The 14,158-nt window shown below is 44.2% G+C and overlaps 1 protein-coding gene across 3 annotated transcripts in view; it reads left to right on the plus strand.

Annotated features, from left to right (window-relative positions):
* The window catches only part of stard13 (StAR related lipid transfer domain containing 13), a 163,714-nt gene that overhangs the window by 126,447 nt on the left and 23,109 nt on the right, over positions 1–14,158 (plus strand). For all 3 annotated transcript variants that reach the window (XM_031896084.1, XM_012957181.3, XM_012957180.3), the window contains one exon: positions 12,046–12,117. In XM_031896084.1, coding sequence (XP_031751944.1) covers positions 12,046–12,117 — 72 coding nt within the window. The remainder of the gene's footprint in view (positions 1–12,045; positions 12,118–14,158) is intronic.

The following is a 14,158-nucleotide window of genomic DNA, read 5'->3' on the forward strand; positions in this document are numbered from 1 at the left end:
TCTGGGAAGGGACTGGGGCTGTGGGATAGCAGGTATAGTAGGGAGAGATGGTGCCTATAGTAGCAGTGGGGGGATAATAGCCTCTGGGAAGGGACTGGGGCTGTGGGATAGCAGGTATAGTAGGGAGAGATGGTGCCTATAGTAGCAGTGGGGGGATAATAGCCTCTGGGAAGAGACTGTGGCTGTGGGATAGCAGGTATAGTAGGGAGAAATGGTGCTTATAGTAGCAGTGGGATAAAATTTTTGTATCTGAACGATCGTAAACGGCGGGAAAACCTTTCTGACTTTGAACCTTCAGTGTGTGATTTTGGAAGCCTCCCATAGGGCTCAATGGCACTCTGCAGCTCCAACCCGGCCCAAGGAAAGTCTCCCATAGGGCTCAATGGCACTCTGCAGCTCCAACCCGGCCCAAGGAAAGTCTCCCATAGGGCTCAATGGCACTCTGCAGCTCCAACCCGGCCCAAGGAAAGTCTCCCATAGGGCTCAATGGCACTCTGCAGCTCCAACCTGGCCCAAGGAAAGTCTCCCATAGGGCCCAATGGCACTCTGCAGCTCTAACCCGGCCCAAGAAAAGTCTCCCATAGGGCTCAATGGCACTCTGCAGCTCCAATCCGGCCCAAGGAAAGTCTCCCATAGGGCTCAATGGCACTCTGCAGCTCCAACCCGGCCCAAGGAAAGTCTCCCATAGGGCCCAATGGCACTCTGCAGCTCTAACCCGGCCCAAGAAAAGTCTCCCATAGGACTCAATGGCACTCTGCAGCTCCAACCTGGCCCAAAGTCTCCCATAGGACTCAATGGCACTCTGCAGCTCCAACCCGGCCCAAGGAAAGTCTCCCATAGGGCTCAATGGCACTCTGCAGCTCCAACCTGGCCCAAGGAAAGTCTCCCATAGGGCTCACTGGCACTCTGCTGCTCCAACCTGGCCCAAGAAAAGTCTCCCATAGGGCTCAATGGCACTCTGCAGCTCCAACCCGGCCCAAGGAAAGTCTCCCATAGGGCTCAATGGCACTCTGCAGCTCCAACCTGGCCCAAGGAAAGTCTCCCATAGGGCCCAATGGCACTCTGCAGCTCTAACCCGGCCCAAGGAAAGTCTCCCATAGGACTCAATGGCACTCTGCAGCTCCAACCTGGCCCAAGGAAAGTCTCCCATAGGGCTCACTGGCACTCTGCTGCTCCAACCTGGCCCAAGAAAAGTCTCCCATAGGGCTCAATGGCACTCTGCAGCTCCAACCCGGCCCAAGGAAAGTCTCCCATAGGGCTCAATGGCACTCTGCAGCTCCAACCTGGCCCAAGGAAAGTCTCCCATAGGACTCAATGGCACTCAGCAGCTCCAACCCGGCCCAAGGAAAGTCTCCCATAGGGCTCAATGGCACTCTGCAGCTCCAACCTGGCCCAAGGAAAGTCTCCCATAGGGCCCAATGGCACTCTGCAGCTCTAACCCGGCCCAAGGAAAGTCTCCCATAGGACTCAATGGCACTCTGCAGCTCCAACCTGGCCCAAGGAAAGTCTCCCATAGGGCTCACTGGCACTCTGCTGCTCCAACCTGGCCCAAGAAAAGTCTCCCATAGGGCTCAATGGCACTCTGCAGCTCCAACCCGGCCCAAGGAAAGTCTCCCATAGGGCTCAATGGCACTCTGCAGCTCCAACCTGGCCCAAGGAAAGTCTCCCATAGGACTCAATGGCACTCAGCAGCTCCAACCTGGCCCAAGGAAAGTCTCCCATAGGGCTCAATGGCACTCTGCAGCTCCAACCCGGCCCAAGGAAAGTCTCCCATAGGGCTCAATGGCACTCAGCAGCTCCAACCTGGCCCAAGGAAAGTCACGATACCGAAGCTTGAATGAATCCCAAACTTTCGTACTTGGCCCGACAATATGATTTTGTCGCAAAGTACGAAAAAGTTTCGCAAATATACGAAAAAGTTGCATACCTCCCAACATTTGAAAACCGAAAAGAGGGACAAAAAGATTTGGCGTGCGCAGCGCGGCAATTTTTTTTACCACGCCCACTTTTGTGGCCACGCCCCAATTAACACACCCCATTTTTTTCTAAAAATACTCCTTTTATATAGTTGAAATGGCGGGATCACATGCAAATGTGCTATACCCTCATACTGTACTACCTAAGGAAAACAAAATAGCAACTCCTACATATAAAATACAAATACAAAGTGAGTTCTAACTATCTACCAGTTTTGCCCCCCATACACAGGGGAGACAGTACCCCTCATACACAGAGCCCCCCATACACAGTGCCCCCATACACAGTACCCTTTATACACAGTGCCCCCATACACAGTACCCTTTATACACAGTGCCCCCCATACACAGTGCCCTTCATATACAGAGCCCCCATACACAGTGCCCTTCATACACAGAGCCCCCCATACACAGTGCCCCCATACACAGTACCCTTTATACACAGTGCCCCCATACACAGTACCCTTTATACACAGTGCCCCCCATACACAGTACCCTTTATACACAGTGCCCTTCATACACAGAGCCCCCATACACAGTGCCCTTCATACACAGAGCCCCCCATACACAGAGCCCCCCCCATACACAGTTCCCCCCATACACAGTACCCTTTATACACAGAGCCCCCCCATACACAGTACCCTTTATACACAGAGCCCCCCATACACAGTGCCCCCCATACACAGAGCCCCCCATACACGCTCCAACTCCTTGCGCTGCTTCTCTTCTTATGTGGCTCCTTCTCCGGCGATCCCAGGCCCTTTTATAAGGTCGCGCCCGTGCGTTCGTGTGACGTCATTACGCACGGGCGCAACCTTATAAAAGGGCCTGGGATCGCCGGAGAAGGAGCAACATAAGAAGAGAAGCAGCGCAAGGAGTTGGAGCACTCAGCTTAAGACCTCTCATCCTGCTGTCGCGGATCGTTCTATGAATGTCCCGCATTTCCGTAATCTATTACGGAAATGCGGGACATTCAGGGAACTATCCGGGACAGCGGGATGCGCTATAGAAAGCGGGACTGTCCCGCTCAAAGCACAGTACGAACAAATACGATTTATTTGTATTTCGTACCTGTCGTACTTTAATAAATCAGCCCCATAGTCATTAGGCTGTGTAATATATTTTGGTGTTTGTGTAACAAAGTAAATAACTGTGGCTTAAAAACAGTGACAGAAGTTTAAAAAAAATGGCTTTTACCTGAGTTTGTCCCATTGATTTTATTGGATTCTGCTGATTCTGGGGCTCTGTTAGAGGTGCAATTTTTTGTTGTTAGTCTGGCTAGTGCCTTTACCTGCTGTATATCCCATGTTCCTTTATAAAGTCATAGTCTAACAGAGCTGTGTTGCACATTAGTATTGTTTAAAAGGAATCGCAGGTGTAAGATCCATTTTAATTGGCTATTTGTAAAGCTGCCAAGGTAGCTCTGATTGCTGCTTCGCTGCAGTAATGGAAATGCCAGGAAAGTAGTTAAATGTTCAATGGCGTTTTGTCCCTTCTAACAGATTAGCCCTGGGCAGTACAATAGCATTTCTTTTCCTCCTGGTTTGAAAAATAGAAATTCTTCTTCCTCCATGCAAAATGTTCAGCTATTCACAGCAAAGTGAGTGATATAAAAGCCCTCCGTTTTATTTATTCTCCTCCCCCCCCCCCGGGTGAGCTCTATTCAGCAGGACCCTCTTGTGTAATGGTTATTGGTTGTATTTTTGTATATAATCATTATGTTTGATGTATTCACAGCATTGCAGAATAGTTAGGCGCCGTATAACTGTGTGTTGTTATAATAATAATGAATATTTATTACACAAATGCAGAAAACAGAATTGCTGTAAATCAGTTTTATAAATGAGCTGTGATGGATTTGGCCCAAAGACACTTTATTCCCAGCCAACAGTTTGGAAATGCTTTACCTTTTCTGAACGTGTATTGCTTTATGGTTGATGGATCATGATTAATGGATCAGAACACTCTGTTCCGTCCAAATGCAGGAATGAAAGGGCACAGGAATGATAGCAGCTGATTGATCAGACTGTGCACATATTTCTGGAACAGATGGGAAATTATATCTAGAAAGCCAATCAATGAAATAAATTCTAGTTCTTCAGCAGTCCAATAAAATGAATTATCTCCTTATGTAAGAGAGGGCCCCTCACAGTGCATCCAAGCTGGGACCCTCTAGCTGTCAGAGGAAAACTATACCCCAGAACAATGTAGGTCTGTAAAAAATTATATGGTATAAAACAGCTCATTAGTAAAACCCTGCTTCATTTAAATAAACCATTAAAAATATACTTATATACAGTATGTGTACGAAGGGCTGCCCTCTGGGATCATAGGATTCACAGTGCACACATACATGTTAGGCCCCATCAGCCAATGAATGGGCAGAGTTCTGCCTTTTACTCCCATGCTACTTCCTGCATTATTTCCTGTCAGCTGATCTCTGAGGGAGATATATATATATATATACTGACATCTTGGCCTCTCTTGGGCTGGCCAGGTCTCAAGTGATATAAACTTGGTCACTAAATCATGGCCCTGTCTGCTTTATGGCAAACTGAGCCAGTAATGCCATAATACATTTATAATAAATATTCATATGCATCTCTTTATGCATAAATCACACAAAGAATAAACATAAGATGCAAATATAGCGGCCCTTTAACCCAGTTATGACACAAAGATTATGCAGGCATGTTATCCCAGGTTTTTCAGATAAAGGGTCATTCCATTATTTGGATCTCCATACCTTAAAGGTCCCCATACACCTTAAGATCCGCTCACCTGGCGTTGTCACCAAGCGAGCGGATCTTCTCCCAATATCCCCACCTACGGGTGGGCGATATCGGGAGAATCCAGGCTAATTCGATCCATTTCCCTGGGGCCAAACGATCGAATTATAACGACGGGTATAGGCAAAGTCGATCCGACTACATTTTTAAACCTGCCCAATCGAGATCTGGCCGATTTCAGGCCAGTTATTGGTCTGGCAGGCCAGTTATTGGTCAGGCAGTCCCGTTGGTAGTGCCCATACACGGGCCGATTAGCTGCCGAATCAGTCCAAGGGACCAATATCGGCAGCTAGAATCGGCCCGTGTATGGGGACCTTAAGTCTACTAAAAAATAATTTAAATATTAAATACACAGTAGGTTCATTCTGCCTCCAATAAGGATTTATACCATCTTATTTGGGACCAATTACAAAGTGCTGTTTCATTATTATAGAGAAAAAGAGAATCATTTTTAAAAATTTGAATTATTTGATTAAAATTGAGTCTATGAGGTATGGCCAACCTTCTTTTTTAGCTCCCAGGACATCAGTGTCTGTACCCACAGTTTTTTGACATGCCACCCAGTATAGGGGAAGGCAGTGGTCAGCATCTGGCTATAAAATGTAAGCGGCCTTTGGCACAGCTCACACCCTGACCCCTGGCAGATGACTAGACTTTAGTTTGTGCCTTATTCACCAGGGTAGTCGCTCCTCTGCCAGTTAAACACATTGTGGCTGGGAACCATCCAGCTGTTGTAATATGGGTGCACAGAAAGTGTCTCTGTAGCTGCAACGCTGTTTGCTTTTGGTTTAGATCCATGTTTGGAGTCTGCCTGCAGCTTGTTGGCTGTTGAAAAGAGACTATTTCTGTAATGTGACTTCATGCACTTACAGTTTTCAAAAACTAAATTTAGCAGCACCCAAATATTTGTTTTATTGGTTATTATCACTGAATGTGATATGTGATTATTATCACTGTATGTACAGCAGCCTTCGACTTACCCAGAATCCTCTGACATACCCATAGTGCTCAGCTGATTTGGCTGCACCATCAGAAGTTTATCAGTAGGTGGGAAGACAAGAAAGGATGGAGAAAACTGGGTTTTAGGTTCCACACTGCATTTGCAATTATTATTTGCACATACCCATCTCCATTTGTGTAATGCATTCCCCTTATTCCATTTGTTTATATTTTTTGAGTGAATGGAATGTTAGCTCACAAGTGAAGGGATATCTCATACCTCCCAACTGTCCCGATTTTAACAGCTCAGCTCGCAGTCTCAGAATCTTACTAAAAAGTCCCTCATTTCCCTTTGATGTCCTGCACTGAACGCTAAAAAAGATTCAAGGTTTCTCAAACTTAATTAGATAAATAGGCTTTTGGCAGAGCCCAGAATACTCAACCCCTGCACTGAGATACAATTGTAACTAATAAGCTAAACATGTCTCTTGGGGGAACTGAGACTTGCAGCTTAAAGAGCAATTTCACCTTTTTAGCAAAACTGTAATAACACAAAAACAGGACCCCAAAACCCCCAAAAATGTGTTCAAACTTTACATAACCTGCCAAATTTTGTAAAATGGGAGTGATATTTAGGTGATATTTGTGTGGTCACAAAAATATTGCCTTGCTACGTGCAGTGTCTCTTTTTGTCCCTCTTTCTATTTTTTAAATGTTGGGAGATATTATATCTGTCCAAACAGCCTGCAAGCCAGTGGGCCACATGTGTACTTTAAAGATGCACTTGAATTGACTGCTATTTTGTTTCCCAAGGATTAAGTTTCCCTCTTACGTTCCCTCTTAAGGTGGCCATACACGCACCGATATTATCGTACGAAACCTCGTTTCGTACAATAATCGGTGCGTGTATGGCATGTCAGCGAGCCGACCGATATCGCAGGAAGCTGCTGAAATCGGTCGGCTCGCCGATCGGCCAAGTTAGAAAATTTTGATCGGGCGCCATAAAAGGCGCCTGACCAAAATTCTCCCTTCAGAGCTGAATCGGCAGAAGGAGGTAGAAATCCTATTGTTTCTACCTCCTTACCTGCCGATTCAGCCCTGAATGGTGTGTGGCGGATCTGACGATGTTTCGTGCGACCGACGGTCGTACGAAACATCGTGAGATCGCCACGTGTATGGCCAGCTTTACAGTGCACTGAGGGTTAATCATTTAACAGAATGAGGTGATTTAATCCCCTCCCAGGCAGCACACAATATGGAATACCATGGAGTGGGAACAGCATATTTGGGGAAAGTGGATTAGCAGTGTTAGCAGACACTTTCACAGTAATCGGATTATAGTTTTGCAATTAAGGTGGATGATGCTTAATCATTAAAGTGAACCTGCCAATGAGATGCAAAAATCCACACAATGGTGCAACAGTGGTTAGTGTAGGATACAGAGAAATATGAGAAAAAGCTTATTTCAGGACAAGCAGAATAAAAATATGTATAAATCAGTTTGGCTTTCCTCTTTAATGGGCTTTGTGTATGTCTATGGCGCTCCCTGTGCCCTAGCGTTGTACCATCTCTACTAGTACTAACAAATATGCACAGCTTTGTGTGTATCCCTTCCTCTGTATTACACTGACTAGTAAAATGATATTTTACATGATACTGCAACTGCATTTATCTTCTCATGAGGTGTATTTGCAAATGGGCCTTACCCACACTTCATTAAGCCTCACCTCATTTCATATAGCCTGTTCCTATGTGTTGAGGTGATGACCAATAGGCAGGAGAGACGCCATTGGGGGGATAGGGGGTACAGTTGTGCAATTGCATGCGTTACGTACAAAGTTACCGCAAAGTTACACAATTTATGTAACTTCTACAAAAACTGCCTAGAAACGTACATAACTTGGGTATCAAGCTAAAGACAATGGAGAAAAGCTTGACGGGGGCAGGCAGGGGAAAACTCCACTGGCCCCAATGAACTGACTGACTTATTAGCACATTAATTATCCATTTTACCTATTTATATGAACTGTTTATTATAGTGTAATGTCAACTGTTTATATTGGGAGCTATTTTACTGAATTATATCAGCATCTTCTATATGAACTTTCCAGCAGGAAAAATGGATATTTACTGGGCCCCACAGCAACATCATTGGGCCCCTACACTTACACAACTTACATAATTTATGCAAAAACTTATGTTATTTTCAAAGAAACTTGTGTAATTTATATACATTTTTTTAGTACTGCATGCTTGTATTCATGGGGGTCCCATATAAATAATTGGTACAGGGCCCCAAAGTTTCTGATGGCAGCCCTGATTTGGGCAGGCAGCTTAGGGCAGCTTTGGGCAGGCAGCTTAGCTGTAAGCAGGGCAAATGGTATAAAATATACTGTTCCTTGGGGGGCCGTAGTAGCTTCATGAGCATAAAGAATTATATTTTTCACCAAAGGGGAAAAATAAGAAATAAAATATGCAGAATTTGAGAGGAGGTGGCTAGAGGGGTGGATTAAAAAATGAGTGGAGAATGAGGCATGCATCTTTGGAATTGATGTTATTACTTACATATTTAGAACCTGGTGAAGAACCCTGAATATAATCCATTCTGCAGAGGGATTATTAGGATTAATGTAGTGATTGCAGGATCAAGCATATGGCAGCTGCACCTATTATGTTATCTCAGAGCATTGTGATAAATAATCTCATTATTCTACTTATGTTCCTATGCCAGGGCAAGGGAGCCTTTGGCACTCCAGCTGTTTCACTGCAACTCCCAGCAGCCCTTTGCCTCCCAAAGTTTTAGGGAGCGAGCCAAGATATCATTATTTTGGACAGATTCTTACACTCATTTTATCTTTTCACTAGACAGATGTGTTTCTTTACATCACAAGTCTGTCCGCGGTCTGTTTTTTTCTCTAGCGAGTACTAAATGTACTCCAAAATGCTACGGCATGTACAAAGGGCTCGGAGTGACACTCTGTTCTATGTAAATAAAGTATAATGAACTGGCGTAAAGGCTTTCCAGTAAGTGCTTTGGGCCAAGAAAAAAAATTCTGTTCATACTGGACTCCCTTACAGATACCAGCGCACTTAACCAGGGCTCAGAGGATCGAGCAATGTTTACATTTCAGAGCTCCAGCTGTCGTTTCTACTCACATGTGGACTCTATTAATCTCCAACATGTCCTACTGTACTCTCATATTCTTGTAACAATATTTCTTTTGTTCTCCTAGAACAAAAAAAGTTACAAAGTGTTGCTTTGCCTTTTTGGTGCTGAGGATAAGCAAATTGTAGCCTCTAATATCACTCAACGCCTAAAATAATAATCCTTTGTTAGGGCAAGCAACAGCCCTGCACAGTCTAGGCAACCAACCCAAACCCTGCAATCTCCTGCTCTCTCCAATAGGTCATTCAGTCTTTTTTTGGTGAGTTTGTAACTGGTGCCAGGGTGTGAAGGCTGGACAGTGCCTTCTTGACTAAAGGGTAAACCCACCAGCAGTGCTGAATGTCTGAAGCAGGCTGTTGTTTAGGGGGGGTATTTGCTAATTTGAGTGATAGAGAAATGCACAATATTTTTTTAGGAATTCTTTACTACATTTCTTGATGTTTTGACCATGTCAGTCAAAATATTTGCCCATTGTTTTTGTGACAAGGTCTCATCAAAATGCTCCCCCATACTTCATGTATTCAGTTTTAGTTGGGACTTGCTCATGCCATAAAACATTGTAGCATGGTCATATCAGGCCTTTTCTGAAACTATTTTACATGTAGACATTCAGATCTTGTTAGTTTTGTCTCTTTTGTGTTAGGGAGCTTATTTCTGATATAGCTGGATACTGAGAGCCTTCCCAATTCAAAAGTTTCCCTCAAAGTGTCCAACCATATGGGTTGATTGCCAACTATGACCTGGTGTGTAAACCTTATGCCCAGATTTGTCCAAATTTTGTATCCCAATGGAACCATGCCAGGTTGAAACAGAAGGTTGTTGTGTGTAGGGAGGGGGGGTGCCATTATTTGCTCTTGAGTCTATATTTGCAAAATTCTGCATGGGAGATCCTTGTCTTAATAGGTTGCATTAGGCTTTTTTCTGTTTTCACCCAACTATTAAAGTAGCATTCTATAAACTCTAATGGAACCCTCAAGTGGACAAAATGTATTAAAAACACTGGGATACTTGATGGTTGTGATAGCATAAACATCATATAAAGTATTATGCAGAGTGCCCAGTTGCTCCTACAGACAGAGTACTACACAGCCCAGACATAAGGTGGCCATACACGTTCTGATATTAGTCTGCTTCCGATGAACGTTCGGATATCTGTCGTACGTTTAAATGCAACAATCTAAAACTAACCTTCAGACTAAGGAATAAAAGGATAAATTATAAAGCCATAAAAATACAACTCGGAGGATGTTCTGAAATAGTTGGCAGGCACCAATCGTATGAAAGTGACTTCCATTGTAGGTCAGATACACAATACATACGCAGATATCCGACCAATAGCATACACAATCCTACCAATCAGTCTGCCAGCTGAATAGACAGATAGCTTATGATAGGTCATATATGACGGGTGAATGTCAGTTGTTTTGATAGTTTGGGCAAACAGCACAATTTATAAGGTTATACTGACAGATATGGGGCTTCAGCAGATTACATTTCAAACCATGCAATATCCATAGTCAGGATTGGTGAGGTACCATACAATATGTACTGAAAATCATGCAAACATTGTTTTATGGAAAGAATTAGTGAGTTTGTGTATAGCCAGGGGAACTCCTATACATTACATATTCAAGGGAATAGCAGACAGTAGGGGGCGCTGTGTTTCAGACTGTTACTCTATCATTTACCTACATCTACTTTACATACATTCTAATAACATGTCAGTATAATTATAATAACATTAGGATTATTATGATATTAGTGAAGCTGTAACTAATCTTGTAATGATGCAAGGACAGGACCTCCCCAGATATTGGACTATTTTATTCTTCTTGTTTTAAACTCTGATGGATATGGATGATACTTTTGTACAGATCAAGAGAATAACCTACACACAGTGCTGCTCTGTTCTTCTGGAACACACAACAGAGACAGGCAGGGAACATCTGGTTTGGAGATGTAGGAAAATCTCTTTATCTGTCATTGACTGGGAACAGAGGAAGTTGTTATAAGGAATGTTGGGGGGTGCATTTGAGATAGATAATAATGGCGTCCCCTGGGTAAACAATAGAACACTGGCCAGAGAACTGTTCCACTGAAATATACTATACAATTCCGCAAAGCTTCAGAAATAGACATTTTGTTATAATTATATATAATATTATTGCCGCTATAATGTCTTTGTAACCTGTAACCCATTGATCCTAAAATATTTTGTCCTGAGATATTGCCTTGACGTCCAATGACCTGTAGAAAAAGACTTGGCCTCTGGTCTTTTGCCTTTATATTTAAGAAGATTCTAACAGAATCCCTAAACTTAGTAGGTTGGCTATATACCCTCTTCAGATAGAACCAGGCATGTTGTCAGGTTTTTAAATACTTCATTGAGAAATAAAGCCATTTTCGTAATGTTTTTAACATAGTGGCTCATTGACCCCAGTGCAGGACTTTTGAGACCTTACCTTGTTCATTGTCAGTTTCTTAATTACTCACTGTTTCCAAAATTTTATTGGGACCTTTAGAGTGCTTGCACCTTCGGTAGTTATATCCTTGTATCTTTATGGTCAGTGAAATAGTTTTACAGTGTAAGTTGTGCCGCCCAATTTTGACTTTACCACTGTCATTTTTTATCTTTAAAAAGGGACAATTTTAGTAATGATAGGGCCCTGGGGGAATTTTATGAGGCCCATGAATTCCCTGCTATATTTATAGATAAGTACATACACAGTGAGGAATAACAGAAAACTGAAATGTTCTGTATATTGCATGTGCTAATGTAGGGCAGGCAGGGCATACAGGGGGACATGGGATAATATGGTGAATAAAGTATGCTATTATTCCTGCCATTATTTAATTCAGACTTGTATAACCCAGTGTATAACCCACTTGTGTGAGATACCATGGTGCTTACGTTCTAAACATGCCCATATACTGCCTGCCATTTTGCCATACCGTTGCCATCTCAACTTACTGAACCTAATTTCCCCTGCCCATAACTCCTGCTGTGCTCAGGGCAGTTGGCCCTATGTAGACACTGCAGATAACTATAGCTATGGCAAAACCAGTCAAAATGGAAAAAAATTAGATTTTTTTTAGATTACAATGAGATCAATAGGACTATAAATACTATTTTTTGGTCCTCAACTAATATTTCTGTTTCATGTCCTTGTTGCAGAACTCGAAGCAAAAGAAGCATGCGATTGGCTACGTGCAGCTGGATTCCCTCAATACGCTCAGCTTTATGAAGGTAAAGCCATCAGTTCCTTTCCAGAAACTATGCAGCCTGATATCTGTTCACCCACTATTTCATCGCTCTAATCATTTGTGGAAGGCAGGTATTTGTGACCTGTAAAACAGTAATTATGAAAATCTCTTAAATTATAGTATGTCTGGGAACAGCAGAAGCCATACATGCAGGCCACCCAGCACTGTACTAATAATGATTGTTTTTGTCTGGCAAAGAAAGGGTTAAATGAGTTAAGGCCTTCCTATAATTACCTTGCTAAGATGCCCAATACCAACTGTAATATACAGAGGCACTCCTGTGCTAGAAGGTGTTTGCCTAATGTTTCCAATCAGTAGGTTCAGTGGCTTTGTCCTGCAACCCCAGCAGCCTGCCTTGTGTGTCTGTTCCCTGCTACTGCTGTTGGGCACTGCATCTCTACATCAATGTAATGACTAGCAGTTACCATGACTGTTTAGGGCCCCCGATAACTCAAATTACAGTTACAGGTATAGGACCCCTTATCCAGAATGCTCGAGGCCAAGGGTATTCCGGATAAGAGGTCTTTCCGTAATTTGGATCTCCATACCTTAAGGGGCAGATTTATCATAGTACGATTTTTGTACCTTTATAAAGCACAATACAAAAAAAATCGCATTCAATACGATTTTTTGGATTGTGCTTTATAAAGTACGAAAAAATTGTATATGCTAGTATGAAAAATTCCTACTTTTCTCTGCAAAGTACAAATTTTTCATATCTTACAATCGTTAACACCAGGAAAACCTTTCTGACTTTCTGATCCTTCTGTGCATGATTTTGGAAGCCTCCCATAGGGCTCAATGGCACTCTGTAGCTCCAACCCGGCCCAAGGAAAGTCTCCCATAGGGCTCAATGGCACTCTGTAGCTCCAACCCGGCCCAAGGAAAGTCTCCCATAGAACTCAATGGCACTCTGCAGCTCCAACCCGGCCCAAGGAAAGTCTCCCATAGGGCTCAATGGCACTCTGCAGCTCCAACCCGGCCCAAGGAAAGTCTCCCATAGGGCTCAATGGCACTCTGCAGCTCCAACCCGGCCCAAGGAAAGTCTCCCATAGGGCTCAATGGCACTCTGCAGCTCCAACCTGGCCCAAGGAAAGTCTCCCATAGGGCTCAATGGCACTCTGTAGCTCCAACCCGGCCCAAGGAAAGTCTCCCATAGGGCTCAATGGCACTCTGCAGCTCCAACCCGGCCCAAGGAAAGTCTCCCATAGGGCTCAATGGCACTCTGCAGCTCCAACCCGGCCCAAGGTAAGTCTTCCGTAGGGCTCAATGGCACTCTGCAGCTCCAACCCGGCCCAAGGAAAGTCTCCCATAGGGCTCAATGGCACTCTGCAGCTCCAACCCGGCCCAAGGAAAGTCTCCCATAGGGCTCAATGGCACTCTGCAGCTCCAACCTGGCCCAAGGAAAGTCTCCCATAGGGCTCAATGGCACTCTGCAGCTCCAACCTGCCCCAAGGAAAGTCTCCCATAGGACTCAATGGCACTCTGCAGCTCCAACCCGGCCCAAGGAAAGTCTCCCATAGGGCTCAATGGCACTCTGCAGCTCCAACCCGGCCCAAGGAAAGTCTCCCATAGGGCTCAATGGCACTCTGCAGCTCCAACCCGGCCCAAGGAAAGTCTCCCATAGGGCTCAATGGCACTCTGCAGCTCCAACCCGGCCCAAGGAAAGTCTCCCATAGGGCTCAATGGCACTCTGCAGCTCCAACCCGGCCCAAGGAAAGTCTCCCATAGGGCTCAATGGCACTCTGCAGCTCCAACCCGGCCCAAGGAAAGTCTCCCATAGGGCTCAATGGCACTCTGCAGCTCCAACCCGGCCCAAGGAAAGTCTCCCATAGGGCTCAATGGCACTCTGCAGCTCCAACCTGGCCCAAGGAAAGTCACGATACCGAAGCTTGAATGAATCCGAAACTTTTGTACTCGGCGCAACTAATACTATTTTGTCGCAAAGTATGAAAAAGTCAAGCAAATGTACGAAAATATCACAGAAAAACACAAAAAAAATCAATACAACGTTAATTAGACCC

This window comes from Xenopus tropicalis, chromosome 2, assembly GCF_000004195.4.
Source record: "Xenopus tropicalis strain Nigerian chromosome 2, UCB_Xtro_10.0, whole genome shotgun sequence".
NCBI lineage: Eukaryota > Metazoa > Chordata > Amphibia > Anura > Pipidae > Xenopus > Xenopus tropicalis.